This window comes from Hakea prostrata, chromosome 2, assembly GCF_041222555.1.
Source record: "Hakea prostrata isolate BN-2017 chromosome 2, UWA_Hpros_2, whole genome shotgun sequence".
Lineage (NCBI taxonomy): Eukaryota > Viridiplantae > Streptophyta > Magnoliopsida > Proteales > Proteaceae > Hakea > Hakea prostrata.
The window spans coordinates 48,048,662-48,067,375 of NC_142601.1; the positions used below are offsets into that span (position 1 = coordinate 48,048,662).

Sequence of the window (18,714 nt, forward strand, 5' to 3'; positions counted from 1 at the left end):
GTGTTCATCACGGTCTTCCCCATTGGCAGTTTTCTGCTCACCTTGGCCGGTATAACCTTGACCATCACCATCATCGGTTTAGCTTTGATAACACCATTGTTTGTGATCTTCAGTCCTATTTTGGTCCCTGCAGCGTTCGTCATCGGAATAGTGCTGATGGGGTTTCTTGTTTCGGGTGTATTTGGGCTCACGGCAGTGTCTTCTCTATCGTGGATCTTCTATTTCTTGCGTGGGACGGTGACGATAACCACCGACATACCTCGTCAGGCAGAGCCGCAGAGCATCAAAGCAGAGGCGACATGTCGACTTTTTCGACCGTCGGCAGTATATCGCCGAGAAGTTGGCGATATATCGCCGAAAATTAAATAATCGATGTCCGCCGGGGGTTTCGAGATCACCCCACATCAGCGAGCACTCGAAATTTCGATCCAAATATGTCGGCAAGCACAAGATGGACACCATGGTTGCATTTTTGCAATCCCAATCCTAGCCTTCCATGTTCTTAGCTAAGTCCATTTTAACCCTAACCCTAATTCAGGGTCTAAATTTCATGTCCCTGACCCCAAGCCCTAACTAACCAAACCAAGCTCATTCCTGTCATGGTTGTCCCTAATTAATAGGATTGAGTTGGAGTGGGTTCACCCTGTCACTATCCTTGATAGCCCTAAATTTCCTTGTTCCAATTCGAATCATATATAATCATATATAATTACATATAATCGAAAGAATGCATCTAATGTAACCTTTTGTTAATTTTGAATCTAACGTGTGGTTCAATTTGAACCACCTAATATATGAAAATAACATGGTAATAATCATGTTAAATCACTAAGTCATTGAAACACAATTTAATGTTAATATTTAGAATTTTATATTTTTTATTATTCTAATTTAATATATACCTAATCAACGTATAAAACTATTAATAAAACCTTTTTCAAGGGTGCAAGAGAGTTTTTTTTTTTTTTGGTAGATAGTTATATTACTTAACAAGTACTGGAACATGCATTACATGTCATTTGCCAACTACTCCCTACTAAAAACCGCATATAATCTTGAGTCACAGTCCTCATAGATAGATACAGTAATACTCCTATTTACAAGATTAAAAAATTGGGGTACAAAAGCATATGGGTAAGGTAAGGTTCAGGTAACAATTCATCAAGGAGACAATCATTTGCAACTTCTCTCCCTCTTTAGCACCTCCAAGATTGCCAGTCAATTTGTATATCACCTGGAAATGCAGTGGCAAGTAAGATGAAAAGGGTTCAGGACTTCCACCTCCCAAACCTGCAGATATAAAGATGTAGGCGAAGAATGGATGCTGTTAAAACTTAGCAGTTTGAATAATCTCTGTAGTGCCATCCATTTGGTTGAATTATATCAAAAAAAGCAAATAACAAGGTCCCACCAATCTATAACAATGTAACTAAACCGAAGGATCGTATCATTTAGGTATAACACTAAATTGTTTCACACAACCAAAAAATGGGGGAAAAGGATCTCAGTGAGATCATAGAATGGCACTATAAATCCTTCTGTGACAAGCAATTTAAAAAGAATGGCAGGATAACCTAAAGAAGCTAATGAAGGTCTTACCAGGAGAGAGAATAATCATGGAAGAATGGTGCATATGACTTCACTGATACACTACTCTTGGAATATTGGCCTTTCCCAGGTAAACCTGTTGCATTTCCTCTCTCCAGATCTGCATTGGCATAACCCATGTAGTCATTGAAACTTACTTCATATTATTTTCTGTTCTGAGATGAACGATCCATCACAATATACACAGTGCCAAAGTTGACCACATACCATTTCACGAAATTCCACCCGGATATGAGGCACATTTGTTTTGTAAATATCATTTCCATCATGGCCTCTCTTGTAGTATGAGTTCCCAAGCCAATGTGACTGACACAAGACATCAAGAGCTCAAAAACTCTTGTCAGAAAGTTTGGAACTCAACTTGAAAAGAAAAAGCATCATATTTAAACTTGTAACCGATCAATAAGCTTTTCTAATATCTCAAATTCGTAGGCACTTGCAATGCAATTTATGTTTTGTGTAATTCACCCACAAAAAAAAAAAAAAAAACTTACTTCATATTATTTTTAACGTTTTTCGATCAGTAACTTCATATGTAACGAAGGCAGTAAGGTCTAATTAATTTACCTTTCGTGCATGTGAAAACCCTGATTGGTATACTGAATTACGAGCAATCTCACACAAATCACACGAACTTAATTCCCATTGCTGTAAGTGAAATGATTAGTACCCATGAATAAAAAGAATAACATCTATTTCCAATAAAAGAATAAAAAATTTAAAAAAAAAAAAAAAGAAGAGAAAAAAGAGGAAAGGGACTCACAGAAGCTGCTGTACCATATTCTTCCACCAAGGGTTCATTTGTTAAGTGAAATTGTAGAGGATCATCTGTTGAAAGAGAGACATTGAGGCCCCGACGGAAAAACTTCCGAAAAGGGTTCTGATGATATTTTAGAAACAAGGAATTGTTGCATAGAGGAGACATTGCCAGCCCAATCTGATCAATGAAAAATGTCATCAGAGGCAATGAAATATTCTGAAGCCATAAGTCTTCCAAATAACATGAAATAAATGTCAGCGTTCAATCTCCCCTTTATCTTCTCTATTACCTGTGCAAGATAATACAGATATTGTAGGACAGGAGACTTTTCCATAGTTATTCCATGAGCAATATTGTGAGCCGTAAGAAAAGTTGCAGCAAGATGATCAATGTCACCAGCCTGAAAATAACAGCTCAATGAGACACATCCTTATGTGATTAAACAAATTTTTATGCCGAACTATCAAGAGTTACCTCTCCTGAATGTGGTCGAAATTTCATTGTTGTCATCCCCTTTGATTCACGAAGCTGATAAAAAAGATTAATTACAAATGTCACACATTTCAATTGAAGTAGATCAGCTCATACAGAAATAATTGCATCATTAGTAGTGGCTACTCAAGTCACTGGTAGAAGATGTCCCACCATGTCGGAATTGCAAAAAAGCAAAGGCATGCATTTGTGCCCAACCAGAGAGAAAGAATTCAATTGATCCAACACAGGATATTTGAGGAAAATAAGATTAAATGATTGTAATGATACTCCTTCCTATTCAAAAATGACAATCCCCCTACATTTTAAGAAAAGAGAGCACAAATATTAAAACCAACACTACTTAGGATTACCCTTCTATTAAGACATTTTTATACGAAGTTTTCAAATGAAATGGGGTAACAAATGCAGGAACAAATCCAGAAAACTTCTTGAGAACCTATGTATGTAAGGTGGACACAGTGTAAAACAGCTAAAGAAGGAAGAACAGTCATTTCAGGAAGAAATATCATATCATTTCATTTAAATGGGGTCACTATTTTCAATGATGTCAAAATATGAACATGTGGGATCTGGCTGAAAGCAGCAGAAAAGGTCCCAAACCACATGTATGTATGCCAATGGCCATAGGAAGAGATGATCCATATCTGACCCTATTTTTATTTGTCATCCACCAAAGAAAGAATAGTAACCACAATCTCCGCCATTTAAAAAGAATAATAGTAAATAAATTAAAAAATCTGTAAGTTCTAGAAAACACCCTAAATATTAAAAAACAGTAAGTTCTAGATAACATACCTTATTTAGGGTGTAAAGGTTAGCATAACAGTAGTATACATAGTATGAGAAAGCAGGATTAAATTTGTTGGTCCACTGAGCTGGTGTTGGCATGTGTTTTGCTGGTTGTCTTTCAGATTTACTTTCATCGTCCACCAAATCTAACCCAACAACCTGAAAAATCAAATAACATCAGTAACTGACTATTATATCTAATAAATAGTGGTCTACCAATATGAAACTATGGATGAAAGATATGAATGTAACTACATTAAAAAATAATAATAAATAAATAAAAATCTTCTAAACCATCGAAACCTCATACCCTGCAAACCTGCAACTTTTGAAAGCGAATCCACTTCTCTTCTTATATACTGATCTCTCTCATCGCTAGTTCAATCTACATGAAACTTGGAGGTACTACCCTTTTTTGTCCCGACATCAAATGGAATGAAACACAAATCGATGTCTGGATTTTGCAGATCCAAGGATCAGAGCCCAAGGTCAGCCGCCTAACCAAAGCACAAATTTTCAGGTTTTTCCCTTCACTTAAATTGTTCAAGATGCAAACAAAGTAAATCTTATTTAGTATCCTCAACAGTTCTCCACCCAGAAATTAGAAATTCTACAGATGATATAACCATTAATTTGCTTGATCTAGTAAAGGCTTTAGATAGGGTAAGGTCTGTACTCAACAGTGTCTCGCTGATAGCCTCGAGATAACCTCCTTAATAGGTTCCCAACACCCCCCCCCCAACCCAAAAAAAATAAAAATAAATAAGAGGCTGGACTTGGCCTTCAAATAGTTTATTTTCTTTAAATATTTGTCTAAGGTTAAAACATATGGGATCCATAGAGATCAAAAGGTATTTGGAGGCCACAGCCCCCTTTACTCCCTTATCGTCTGTGCTAATTGTTGACTTAACTAGAGGCATACAAGGTGAGATCCCGTGGTGTATGATCTTTGCAAATGACATTGTTTTGGAAGAAGAGACAGAAACAGGGATTAATACCAAAGTTTATTTCTGGAGGGCAACCTTCAAATCAAAAGGTTTGAAAATAAGTAGAACAAGATTGAGAATATATAGTGTGTAACCTTACAACAACAACAACAACAATAAGCCTTGTCCCAACTAAATGGGGTCGGCTACATGGATTCTTGCCTTCCAATCAGTTCCGTTCAAAGCCATGCTAGATACAAGGCCTAAGCTATGAATATCCTTTCTCACCACTTCTCTTAAGGTTATCTTAGGTCTACTCCTAGCTCTTCTAGTTCCTTCAATCTGGATTATATCACTTCTCCGTACAGGGGCATTTATAGGTCTCTGTTGAACGTGGCCGTGCCACCTCAAACGACTTTCTCGAAGCTTATCACTTATGGGAGCAACTCCCAAACCAACTCTAATATGATCATTCCTTATCTTATCCATCCTAGTTTTGCCACTCGTCCATCTTAGCATCCTCATTTCTGCTACACTGAGTTTATCTATATGATTCTTTTTAACAACCCAACACTCCACACCGTACATCATAGCTGGTCAGACAACGGTCTTATAAAATTTTCTTTTAAGCTTTAATGGAATGCGCCAATCACACAAGACCCCAGACGCACCTCTCCACTTCATCCACCCTATTTTAATTCTTTGGGAGACATCACGCTCTAAATCACCTCTTTTACTTATGATTGAACCTAGGTACCTAAAACAATCATTCTGAGGAATCTTCTTATCGTCAAGTATCACCACCTCATTGTCTGCCTGATCATGACTAAAGTTACAAACTAGATATTCTGTCTTCGTTCTACTTAGTTTAAAGCCTTTTGATTCCAAAGCTACTCTCCATGATTCTAACTTGGTATTAATCACCACTTGAGTCTCATCAATCAACACAATATCATCAACAAAAAGCATACACCAAGGGACTTCATCTTGAATGTCTTTAGTTAATTCGTCCATTACAAGTGCAAAGAAATATGGGCTTAGAGTTGATCCTTGATATGGCCCAACTGTAATTGGGAATTCATTACTTTGTCCCCTTACTGTTCTTACACTTGTCACTGAACTATCATACATATCCTTAATTATATCTACATATTTACTTACAACACTTCTTTTCTCTAGTACTTGCCAAATTAACGCTCTAGGAACACTTTGAGATAAATAATGAAATGGTTATCGATGAGAGGGATCTTGCAAAAGTGACCACTTTGGGTTCAATTGTAAACAAGGGCAGCTAGGATGACGATGTAATAGTGTGGATGAAATGGAAAGGCACGACAAGAATATTGTGTGATAGGTATACACCTTTAAGCTAGGAAAATTTTATAGTACTGTCACTAGACCAGCAATATTGTACAAGGCTAACTATAGATGTGAGGCGGTGCCATATAAATAAACTTGATGCTGCAAAGATAAGGATGCTGAGATGGATGCGTGGGCAAGGATAACGCAAGGGATGATCATCTTAGAGCTGAGTTGCAAGCATTATCAAGGCATCACCAAGGAGTTTCAAGTGTCCACAGTAGGTTTTTTCCAGTTCTACAACCTTTAATAGTTTCCTGATAATGCTCAACCTTCTCAACAAACATCAAAATTAGATAAACATAACAAGGACTATACCATATGCAAAATAGGAACGCAGGGTAAAGTCAGCACGGAACAAACCTGTTTCAAGAAAACATGCAATTGAGGGTGCGAATCTGGATTGACAGTGACCTCAAAAAGGGGGACAAATATGTTGTCAAGCATGTTCTGGAATGATGTAACAATTCCCATTTCCTTGTATACATTGTACAGACGAGGAATCTGGAGGAAAAAAATAGTTCCACAATGAAAGCACATAATTTATAGAGAAAGCATAGCAATGATCAAGAATTTTCAAAAGAAAGAACCAAAATACAGAATGGATCACTGATAACTGCTGAGAAAGCAACTTCTAAACAAAACGGTAACAAAATCAAATCTAAGGGTGTCATTTGGATAGCAAAACCGACCCAATAAAACCATACAATACCGAACCGTTCCAAAAAATGGTACGGCACAGTTTTCAAAAACGGTATCTGTTTTGGTATGACATGGATTTGTTTCGGGTGTCACACCGACAGTATATAATGAGCTGTGTGAATATAACCGTTTTCATACCAACGCGGTACCGTACCATTTTCTGTACCAATTTTTTACCATTTGCATATTGTAACAAACCAGAAAAAAGGGGGAGAAAAACAGCGCTCGAGAATGAAGATGTACCAAAATTGTATCGTACTGGTATGCAGATGTGGATGTGAAAACAGTACAGTATGATTTTGGTTTAATTTTTTGTAACTGCACCAAATTTACTGATACTGTACCATCTTACACCCTTAAATTCACATGCTTTTGTAGATCCTTTCTCTCCCCAAGCAAAAGAAAAGGAACAAAAAATGTAAAGAAAAATCCATTTGAAAAAGGAAGTGCTCCCACATCCACTTGTATCAGGCCATCAGCATTCCATGGTTTAAAAAGTTCAATTGGTAAAAAAAAGGGACAATAACACAAAAAATAATTCACCAGTCAACAATTACAGCCTTTTGTCATCATGCATATGAATAGAGGCAGACCAATTTTTTTACATAAAATGTTAAATAGTAAATTAAGCATCAAGAACTAATGGCTTTTACAAAGTACTTTTCAAGGAAGTTTTTCCTTGGGCCAGCCTATCTGAAGCTTGTGATGGCTGCCTAATCACCAGTTGGTATGAGGGCCACTGAGGAAGCCTCATTAAAGTGAGGTGTGTAGACACATTTGCCAAAATATCAGATTATGATACATGGATCAAACTTGCCAATTTACAAGCAATGTAAAGTCCAAAGTGAAGTTTGAGAGAAGCGGGTAGATACCTGAATTAACCAAACAACATTCTCACTGTATAAGTCATTATTCACGATCCAGCTAGCCAGTTGATCCCACTCACTTTGCTTTCTACCATAGATTGATATCCTGTATTCTGCCATCTGCCAAAACATCCTTAATTTTTTAAGTCATTCACCAAGGAGAACAATCTATACCATACGAAGAAATTGGCATTCTTTAGAGTCCTAACTTGAGAACATAGAATTATTTCGTGCAACTTCATTTGAAAAGAAAAATTATTTCATGCATATCCTTTTTCCTTCTGAATAGGTATTTTTGGAACCTTTGCAGTACAGCTGATGTTGGTTGAGTTCTACTAGGAGTTTCTATTAGAGTTTGTGTTCATGTAAATTTCTATTTCTTGTTACCCAAGTAAGAGTATTTATGTAATAGTGTTCTTTCCACTATATTTTAAATAGAGGGCTTGAGATCACACTGATCACAATAAGCCATTCTACCAACATAGTGTTTCTCAACATGGCATCATAGCCTAAGTTCGATTAGGGAAGAGAGACCTACCTTCTTCTTCTGATTTTTTTTTCTTTCAAACCCATCGCAATTCTTTAGTTCTACCGTCTTTTTCTGGCAGTTCTTCAGTTCCGTCTCGGTTCAACTAGGGAAGAATACAACAACAACATTCACAACAATAAGCCTTGTCCCAACTAAATGGGGTCGGCTACATGGATTCTTGCCCTCCAATCAGTTCTGTTCGAGGCCATGCTAGATACAAGGCCTAAGCTATACATATCCTTTCTCACCACTTCTCTTAAGGTTATCTTAGGTCTACCCCTAGCTCTTCTAGTTCCTTCAATATGATTATATCACTTCTCTGTACAGGAGCAATTATAGGTCTCCGTTGAACGTGGCCGTGCCACCTCAAACGACTTTCCCTAAGCTTATCACTTATGGGAGCAACTCCCAAACCAACTCTAATATGATCGTTTATTATCTTATCCATCTTAGTTTTGCCACTCATCCATCTTAGCATCCTCATTTCTGCTACACTGAGTTTATCTATATGATTCTTTTTAACAGCCCAACACTCTGCACCGTACATCATAGCTGGTCGAACAACAGTCCTATAAAATTTTCCTTTAAGCTTTAATGGAATACACCGATCACATAAGACCCCGGACGCACCTCTCCACTTCATCCACCCTATTTTAATTCTTTGGGAAACCTCATCTTCTAAATCACCTCTTTTACTTATGATTGAACCTAGGTACCTAAAACAATCACTTTGAGGAATCTCTTTATCGTCAAGTATCACCACCTCATCATTTGCCCGATCATGACTAAAGTTACAAACTAAATATTATGTCATCGATCTACTAAGTTTAAAGCCTTTTGATTCCAAAGCTAATCTCCATGATTCTAATTTGGTATTAATCCCCACTTGGGTCTCATCAATCAACACAATATCATCCGCAAAAAGCATACACCAGGGGACCTCATCTTGAATGTCTTTGGTTAATTCATCCATTACCAGTGCAAATAGATATGGGCTTAAAGTTGACCCTTGATGTAGCCCAACTGTTATCGGGAATTCATTACTTTGTCCCCCCACTGTTCTAACACTAGTCATCGAACCATCATACATATCCTTCACTATATCTATATATTTACTTACAACACTTCTTTTCTCTAGTACTTGCCAAATTAACTCTCTAGGGACTCTATCATAAGCTTTTTCTAGGTCAATAAATACCATATGAAGATCTTTCCTACATTCTCTATACCTTTCCATAAGTCTCCTAATTAAGTAAATAGCCTCCGTTGTAGATCTTCCCGGCATAAACCCAAATTGGTTCTCCGTAACTATAGTTAAGTGTCTCAAACGGGTTTCAATTATTCTCTCCCATAATTTCATCGTATGGCTCATCAATTTAATGCCCCTATAGTTATTACAACTTTGGATATCTCCTTTATTTTTGTAAATTGGAACCACAACACTTCTCCTCCAATCATCGGCATTTTTCCCTGTGCTTATAATCTTATTAAACAACTTAGTCAACCAAACTAGTCCATGGGTTCCTAAGCTCTTCCATACTTCAATTGGGATTTCATCAGGACCTTATGTCTTGCCAAGTTTCATCCTCCTTAAAGCTTCTTTTACTTCGGACATCGAAATTCTACGTATATAAGTTCGGACATTGGTGCTTTGGTGAAAAGTGTAATCGTCCAAAACATAAGTGCTTGAAGAATGCTCATTTAGTAAACTAGAGAAATAGGTTTCCCATCTTTTCTTAATATCCTCCTCACAAACTAATACTTTACCATCTCCATTTTTAATACATCTAACATGGTCAAGATCTCTACTCTTCCTATCCCTCACCTTAGCTTATCTTATAAATAGATTTTTCCCCTTCCTTTGTGCCCAACTTATTGTATAACTCTTCATACTTCCTTTCCCTTGTTTTTCCCGCAATTTTCTTAGCTTCATTTCTATCCAACCTATACCTTTGAAGATCCTCAACATCCTTAGTTCTTTGCCATGTCTTAAAACTAGCTTTTTTATTCCTAATGGCAGCTTGAACCTCACTATCCCACCACCACGTCTCTCTATAAGAATGGATCTTTCCTTTTGATTCACCTAAAACATCTTTAGCCACCTTCTTAATACACATAACCATCTCATTCCACATTGCATTGGTATCCCCTTTAAAATCCCATTTTCCTTGTTTGACTACTTCATTAACGAAGGATTTAGAGTACTCTCCTTTCAAATTCCACCATCTTATTCTGGGATAGTTTACCTTGGACCTTTTATGTGTTCTTGGGACTAAGCACATATCCAAGACCACAAGTCTATGTTGTGCAGTTAAGCTTTCCCCCGGTATCACCTTGCAATCCTTGCACAACAATCTATCAGTCCTTCTAGTTAGGAAGAAATCTATTTGGCTTTTATGCTGTCCACTTTTGAAAGTAATTAAATGTTCATCTCTCTTTTTGAAGTAAGTACTTATAATAGATAGGTCAAAAGCAGTAGCAAAATCCAAAATTGAAATCCCCTCCTCATTCCTTTCTCCAAAACCATATCCTCCATGAACACTCTCATATCCTCTTTGATCTTTTCCAATATGTACATTTAAATCACCTCCTATGATAATCTTTTCTCCTTGACGAATTCCTTGCATTAATCCATCCATATTTTCCCAAAATTCTAGCTTTAGACTTTCATCTAATCCTACTTGAGGTGCATATGCACAAATTATATTTATGAACTCTTTCTCCATTACAAGCTTGATAGCAATAATCCTATCACCCACTCTTTTAACGTCCACCACATCATTTTTTAAATCTTTATCCACTATTATACCCACTCCATTTTTATTTGTTTTATCCCCAGTATACCAAAGTTTAAAGTCATCCAACTCTTTGGATTTTTTACCCCTCCATCTAGTCTATTGGATGCAAGCTACATTAATCCTTCTTCTCCTCATAACATCTATCAATTCTAAGCTCTTACCAGTTAAAGATCCTATGTTCCAAGATGCCAATCTAATCCTACGCTTATGGACTAGCTTCTTTACCCGCACTCGTCCACGGCGCAGGAACCCTTGCCTACTTATCACCGCATCCGGGCGCCGATGCGACGCGTCGCTTACAGGGAACGCCCTAGCTAAACCTTGCCCACTTATCACTACACTAGGGCCATAGTGTAGCGCGTCGCTTCTTTTGTCGCGGAACGCCCTAGCATAGCTTTTATCATATAAGGTCGAATCCATGAAAAAAGGTTTGGCTAGATTTTTCCGGTGCCGGCTGCTGACCTGACGCACCAACCCTCCTCCTTTACCCGGGCTTGGGACCAACAGCAAAACACTGGCGGAGTTGGTTCAACTAGGGAAGAATAAGAACAGGAAAAAAAAGGAAAGAAGACGAGAAGAAGAATTTTGATTCAGTTCTGTCTCGGTTCGAATAGGGTATTCAGTTCCGTCTCGGTTCCACGTTGTTGCTGCTCTTGCAACCACTGCTTCTGCAACTGGAACTACTCTTGCAACTGCCGCTGCTCTTACAACTGCCGCTGCTCGTACACCTACAGTGAGTTATTCCTTCATTTTTTTCCCTCGTCCTTCATCTGAAAGAGATGCTCCTGAAGACCAGATTAGCTTGCAATTCGATTAGCCCAACCAAAAAACAGAAAACATAAATACGATGTTTGAGGGGTTTAGTTTGTAAATTTACATTCTTTCATGGATTTTTTTTGTAAAATTGCACATTTTCAAGGACCTATTTTCAATTTTACAAAGTTTCAGGGACTTATGTGTAATTTTGCATAGTTTTAGGGACCTAATTGCAAATTCACAAAATTTTCAGGGGCTTATTTGCAAATTTACACATTTTTAGGGACTTACGTATAATTTGCATGGTTTCAGGGGCATAATTGCAAATTCAGATTTTTCAGGGACTTATTTGTAATTTTCCATTATTAAAAAAAAAAAAAAGGGAGAAAGAAAGAAGAAGAAAGAAAGAAACATGGTGTTCCTAAAGAAAGAAAGCAACATGGTGTTTATATGCACCTTTTGAATTGGGGTTTGGCTATTACATTATGCGACATTTCAGTTATTGTTGAAGGGTGACAACTGAAGAACTGCAGCCAATTTTTTCAACATGGCAACTAACGATGGTACTACTGCTCCCACTGCCTCCAAACATTACCCTACTCTTCATCCTCTTTCGGTACGATTTGATGGAACAAATTATTTGATCTGGTCTCGATCTGCTTACCTGACTATTGCCGGAAGAGGACTTGTTAAGGACTTGTTGGACACATTACGGGCACCATTATCAAACCTACTACCACAAGTGTTTCACAGGATAAATGGATCTCAAATGAGTCTCTTATTATGTCCTTCCTTTTGAATTCCATGAATCCAAATATTGCCCGTGGATACCTATTACTTGATATTGCAGCCCAAATCTGAAAGGCTACTACTGAAACATATGGACAGTTGGGGAATGATGCACAGGTTTATGAGCTACGAAATAAGCTTCATAAGATTACCCAAAAGGAAATGACTGTGGCCCAATATTATGCTAAGTTGCGATCTCTTTGGCAGGAGTTGAATCATTATGGGGATTATCACCCTACTAATCCAGATGATGTGACTACTTATAGGAAGCACGTTGATAAGATTCGGGTATATGACTTCTTAGCAGGTTTAAATGTGGAGTATGATCAGATCAGAATGCAAGTATTAAGTCGTTCTCCCTTTCCTACACTTGAACAGTCTTATGCCCTTGTTCAGTGTGAGGAAAGCCGTCAATTAGCCATGCTTCATGCTCCTATTGTGGAAAATCAGCCTTACAGTTTGTTAGCACTAAATCTAATTCGGCTAAGGAGATTGTCAAGTGTGAGCATTGTTACAAACCATATCATATCAACGCCAATTGTTGGAAGCTCCATGGGAAGCCTGCTAATTTTAAGCAAAAAAGAGCACAAAGAAAGGGGAAATCGAAAGCTAATCTTTCTGCGACAGTTTCCACGACACCCTTTGAAGACATTGGTTTTTCATAGGAGGAGTTAGCTACTCTGCGACGTATTCTGCAGTCTTCTACTGCCGGTACAGCCTCTACTACTCCTCCACTACCTATACCAACTCCTACCTTGCTACTTCAGGTAAAACTTTTATAGGCTACAATGTTTCTTTAGTTTTTGCTCCCTGAATCATTAATACAGGAGCCACAGATCATACAACAGGTTCATCCTCTTTTTTCTTACATTATGCTCCAACTTTTGGAAAAGATAAAGTTCGAATTGCTGATGGTTTCAGCATTCAGCATTCTCTATCACTTTCTCTGTCTAAAGTTTTGTATGTTCCCTCTTTCTCTACTAACTTGCTCTCTATTAGTTGTCTTACACATGACTTGAATTGTAAAGTAACTTTTTTCCCATCTTATTGTGTCTTCCAGGATCTGGTAATGGAGAAGGAGATTGGATGTGGTAAACTAGACAATGGACTTTATCTGTTGGAGCCAATTAGAGGATCTACTTCTACTCTGATTGCATCTCCTAATCAGGTCCATTCGGTAATATGACGTTCAGCAATGGCACCGTAGGCTAGGTCACCCCCCTCTAGAAACTCTTGAGAAAGTATTTCCCGATTTAGTTTCTTCTTGTAAAAATGATGAATTTTTTTATGAAGCCTGCATTTTGCGAAGGAGGCTCGTTCTACTTATTTACCTTCTCTTCATAATAAAAAAAAATCTATTTCTTTTGGACTCATTCATACTGATGTGTGGGGCCCTTACGAGCGTGTCTATTACTGGCCATAGGTACTTTGTTACTTTTATTGATTGTCACTCTCGTTCCACATGGATTTATCTTTTAAAACAAAAAAATGAAGTTTTTCGATGTTTTTGTGATTTTCATAATATGATTAAAACTCAATTAAATGCCACTGTGAAGATCTTTCACAGTGACAATGGCACAAAGTATATTGATGGTTTCAGCGATATCTCTCTAACTCTGGCATAAAACACCAAACCAGTTGTGTTGATACCGCTGCTCAAAATGGGGTTGCTAAAAGGAAGAATTGGCATCTTTTAGAGATAGCCCGTTCACTTATGATTGCTATGAATGTCCCTGACCAATATTGGAGTGATGCTATACTCACTGCATCTTACCTTATGAATAGGATTCCCAGTAGGATATTTGGTTTTAAATGTCCTAATGAGCTTCTCCAAGGAACCTCTTCTTTTATTATTCCCCCAAAAGGTTTTTGGATGTGTTTGTTATGCCAAAATCACAGCCCACTAAAGTAAGCTGGCTCCCCGTGGCCTACGCTGCATTTTTCTAGGGCATTTTGCTACTCAGAAAGGGTACAAATGTTATCATCCTCCTTCAAGGAAAACCATTGTCTCTATGGATGTCATTTTTAATGAGTCTTGCCCTTACTATACACCTCTCCAAGGGGAGAATCCTAGAGGAGAGGTGTTATTTCCAACTCTAAAGTTTTCTATCACACCACCATAACACAACTTGGGAGTTCAAGAAGTGTTTCCTAACCAGGGGGAGACTTCAACCATTATACCTGAAGACTCTAATCCCCCCCCCTCCATTTTTTTAACCATGTGAAGAACCTGGTTAGGGGGAGACCACTCCTGTGAGGCACACTATTGAGGTATTTCAAAACAAAATTGACCAAAATAAAGAGGTGCAACCTTATCAGAGGAAGAATTACAACCGACTAAAGCAGGTGGAGAAAGGTGACACGTTACCACTTCAATCTCTTGCTCTATAATCAGATTCTACTGTTCCCCTTAAGGTATCTTCTTCTGATCTTCTTATTACTGTTAGAAAAGGAGTCAGTTCTTGCACTCAGCATCCCATTGCTAAATGTCTTTTATGACTCTTTGTTTGACTCTTACCGTGCTTTTATATCCTCTTTATCATCTATATTTCTTCCTAAAAGTTGGCAAGAAGCCTATGTTAATAAGAGATGGAAGGCAGCTATGGTAGAGGAAATGTAAGCAATGAAGAAAAATGATACTTAGGAGCTAGTTACACTTCCTCGAAGAAAAAAATCAGTGGGTTGCAAATGGGTGTTTGTGGTTAAACAAAATATAGATGGATTATTCAACAAGTTGAAGGCTAGACTAGTTGCAAAGGGGTTTACCCAGACCTATGGGATTGATTATCAGGAGACTTTTGCCCCTATTACAAAATTGAACACTGTCAGAGTTATGTTATTTGGAGCTGTGAACAAAGACTGGAACTTGCATCAACTAGACGTAAAGAATGCCTTCTTACGTGGGGAGTTAGAGGAAGAAGTCTATATGGAAATCCCACATGGTTTCTCCGATGACAATACTACAAGGAAAGTTTGTCGGTTGAAGAGGTCAATTTATGGGTTAAAACAGTCTCCTAGATGCTGGTTTGGACGCCTCCTGAAGGCAATGACTTCTATTGGATACAAGCGAAGCAATGTTGATCATACACTATTTGTTAAGAAGTCAGATTTAACATCGCACTTCTCATTGTTTATGTAGACGATATTGTCATCACAGGGAATGATGGTGAAGAAATTCAAAGGTTGAAGGACTTTCTTAGCAAAGAGTTTGAGATTAAAGATCTAGGGAAGTTACAGTACTTCTTAGGGACTGAGGTGGCTCGATCAAAGAAGGGTATATTCCTATCCCAAAGAAAGTATGTCCTAAATTTATTATCAGAAGTGGGAATGTTGGGTGCAAAGCAGTTGATACCCCTATTGAAGCTAAAGCTAAACATAAAGAAAAAGAGGGAGAACCAGTGGACAAAGGAAGATACCAAAGGCTAGTAGGGAAGCTTATTTACTTATCCCACGCCAAGCCAGACATTGCTTATGCCGTGGGGATAGTGAACCAATTCATGCATGCATGATCCATATTTTGCTCATATGAAGGTTGTTACCAGAATACTACAGTATTTGAAGGGAACTCCTGGAAAAGGAATACTTTTGTCACCCATTGATAATCTAAGAGTAAAAGCATACACTGATGCAGATTGGGCTAGATCTCCAGACAGGAAGTCAATTTCAGATTACTGTACCTTTGTCGGAGGTAATCTAGTTACTTGGAGAAGTAAGAAACGGAATGTGGTAGCTTATCCAGTACCGAAGCTGAATATAGAGCTAGGGTTCAGGGAGTTTGTGAGCCACTATGGTTGAAAGGCTTGCTACAAGATATTGGAGTCCAAGTTCCAAACCCTGTGATGCTATATTGTGACAACAAGGCTACTATTAGTATTGCTAATAATCCAGTGCAACATGATCGAACTAAGCACATTGAAATTGACAGGTTTTTTGTCAAAGGAAAGCTGGAACAAGGGCTTATCTGTATGCCTTTTGTGAGGTCTGGAGACCAAGTGGCAGATGTTTTCACTAAGGTTTGAAAGAAAGAGATTTCCTTCCTATTGTAGGCAAGTTGGGCATGACTAATATTTATGCCTCAACTTGAGGGGGAGGGTTGGTTGAGTTCTACTAGGAGTTCAATTCTATTAGAGTTTGTGTTCATGTAAATTTCTATTTCTTGTTACTCAAGTAAGGGTATTTATGTAATAGTGTTCTTTCCACTTTATTATAAAATGAGGACTTGAGATCACACTGATCACAATAAAGCCATTCTACCAACATAGTGTTTCTCAACAGCTGGTTTTATGCCTATCCACTTGCTGCTTTGACAATGACTTGTATAGTTCATGTGCATGACATATAGTATCCAAACATGATGTCCAAACCGCAATTAAATTGAAGAACCAACCAAGAGTTTGTAAAGTTAAAAAGCCCAAACAGCATAATGAAAGAAGCATAATTAAGAAGAAGAAAAAAGAATGAATTAAATGCACCTGGTATTTACTAGCAGCAAGACTTGAGAATACTTGTTTTGTCAACTCAGCAAGAAAACGACCTGTTTGAATGAAGGTAACAGATTACGTAAAACATGCTATCACCGTTGAACCAACAAAGATAGAAAAAACATGCATACATACAAAGAAAGAAAGATGGTTTAGCAAGAGAATCAACTTTTGTTTCTAAATTTCGAAATAAGCATCAGTCTTGCAACCAAATCAGCCAATACTAGAAGGCAAAGGATGTCTCACCCAAGCCTTCCTCTTCTCCCTGTTGGACCCTGCATTACTTTCTGGCCCAGCCCATCTGTCAATGGGCCAACCCTTCCCCCACCCCCCCCCCCTTTCTTCTCACCCAGCCCACTCGTCCCCCCCCCCCCAGCCCCTTACCTTCCCCACCACTTGGCTGAGGACCAACCCAAATCTCCCCCTCTTTACCACATCTTTTGGGCTTGACCCATCCTTTTATTCCCCCTTCTACCCATCCCTCTATTCCTCCCCTTTGTTTGTGGTCCAGAATTCTAATCTTAACCCTATTTTGATGATTATGGATAGTGATAAATGTGTGCAGCCTGTGAGTTCTTCCTACATTGATAAGCCTTCTACTTTGCTTCAGGATCACAGGAGAAGCAACCCTTCTACCAAAGGGTGCCACCACCTTGACAAAGACTTAATTGTTGAGCTCAAGTCTTCAAGGACAAAGAAGAAGGAAAATAGAAGAGAGAGCATCATTCCTTGTGTTTATCTGGGATCAGTGGTCTTGGCTTTTAGTGCCTAGTTCGTTTTTTCTTTGTCTTGATTTCTGTGTGGGGCTTTGTTGGCTTCAATATCGTTGTGCCCTTTGCTTTCTTGTTGTTGTTCCCCCCCCACCCCAAAAAAAAAAATCAATAATGTGGTATGAGACGGAATATTGAGCCCACGAAGGAACACATAAAACAAATAACTAAACTGAATTCAACAAAATTGTTGATACAGTGTCCACCTTCTCAACAAAATCATGAAGATAAGAAAACAAACTAAACAGGGAATACCTTGGATAAGATTATCTTGCTTAAGGAAGATCTCTCGGAGCCTACTTTGACCACAAGGATTGTATTTGAGATTGAACTTGTCAAAGCGATGAAATGTACTCTTGTCAGCATGGACATCCAAAAGATCAACACTCAGGTCATTCCTGCTCCAAAGAAAAGGCAGAAAGTTCTCAAAACAGAATAATTTAGCAAATTTGGGGGGGAAAAGTTCTTCCGAGAATAAAGGGCAATTTTATCAAACCCTGTCAAATGCAAACTTTCAAAAACTTCTTTCAATGTCATATGCGTCCCATCTCGGAATATTACGACCTGAACCAAAAGGATGTGACATAGCAGCGCTTCAGTTTAATAAAAGTGCAGCTTTGCTTTAATCCAAGATAAAGATAAAGATAAGCTCGTATATGGAGTGCCTTTGGGTTCACATATCGTCAAGGTGCAAGGGAATGTTAATCGTCTCAAGAGAGTAATAAGTGTTATGAGTTCACAACTATTCAGTTCTCAAGACCTATCCTAGGATAAAGAATTATATCATCGCAGAAGCAAATGGTGTTTATTACCTCATCAGGCTCTTCTCTCAACTTTGACTTGATAAAATTCAGTAGATGTAACTGGTTCATACATGCTGAGTGATGAACATGAGTGTCTACTTTCCTAACATTATAGAAGTCCCTGTGTGGTGCACTTTTCTGAGCACGGTCCTCACTAACCTCATTAAGCCTCAAATGAAAATCAAATTTCTGGACAGAGAAATAGATGAATCAAATGATATATAACATTAATAATAATGAAAACAGTTGTTTTAAGTAATCAAGAACTTCAAAAGAACCATTT

At 38.1% G+C, this 18,714-nt stretch overlaps 1 protein-coding gene across 3 annotated transcripts in view; it reads right to left on the reverse strand.

Annotated features, from left to right (window-relative positions):
• Window positions 1-975: 975 nt before the first annotated feature.
• Window positions 976-18,714, reverse strand: part of LOC149024572 (AMP deaminase-like) — a 38,768-nt gene continuing 21,029 nt past the window's right edge. For 2 of the 3 annotated variants that reach the window (XM_089144810.1, XM_089144808.1), the window contains 14 exons: window positions 18,441-18,620; window positions 18,125-18,192; window positions 17,884-18,026; window positions 16,850-16,911; window positions 7,512-7,625; window positions 6,301-6,441; window positions 3,659-3,811; window positions 2,843-2,896; window positions 2,658-2,768; window positions 2,372-2,545; window positions 2,176-2,256; window positions 1,816-1,914; window positions 1,600-1,708; window positions 976-1,290 (listed from right to left, as the gene is read on the reverse strand). In XM_089144810.1, coding sequence (XP_089000936.1) covers window positions 1,640-1,708; window positions 1,816-1,914; window positions 2,176-2,256; window positions 2,372-2,545; window positions 2,658-2,768; window positions 2,843-2,896; window positions 3,659-3,811; window positions 6,301-6,441; window positions 7,512-7,625; window positions 16,850-16,911; window positions 17,884-18,026; window positions 18,125-18,192; window positions 18,441-18,620 — 1,449 coding nt within the window. In that variant the 3' untranslated portion in view covers window positions 976-1,290; window positions 1,600-1,639. The remainder of the gene's footprint in view (window positions 1,291-1,599; window positions 1,709-1,815; window positions 1,915-2,175; window positions 2,257-2,371; window positions 2,546-2,657; window positions 2,769-2,842; window positions 2,897-3,658; window positions 3,812-6,300; window positions 6,442-7,511; window positions 7,626-16,849; window positions 16,912-17,883; window positions 18,027-18,124; window positions 18,193-18,440; window positions 18,621-18,714) is intronic. The other variant, XM_089144809.1, reaches the window with a different exon arrangement.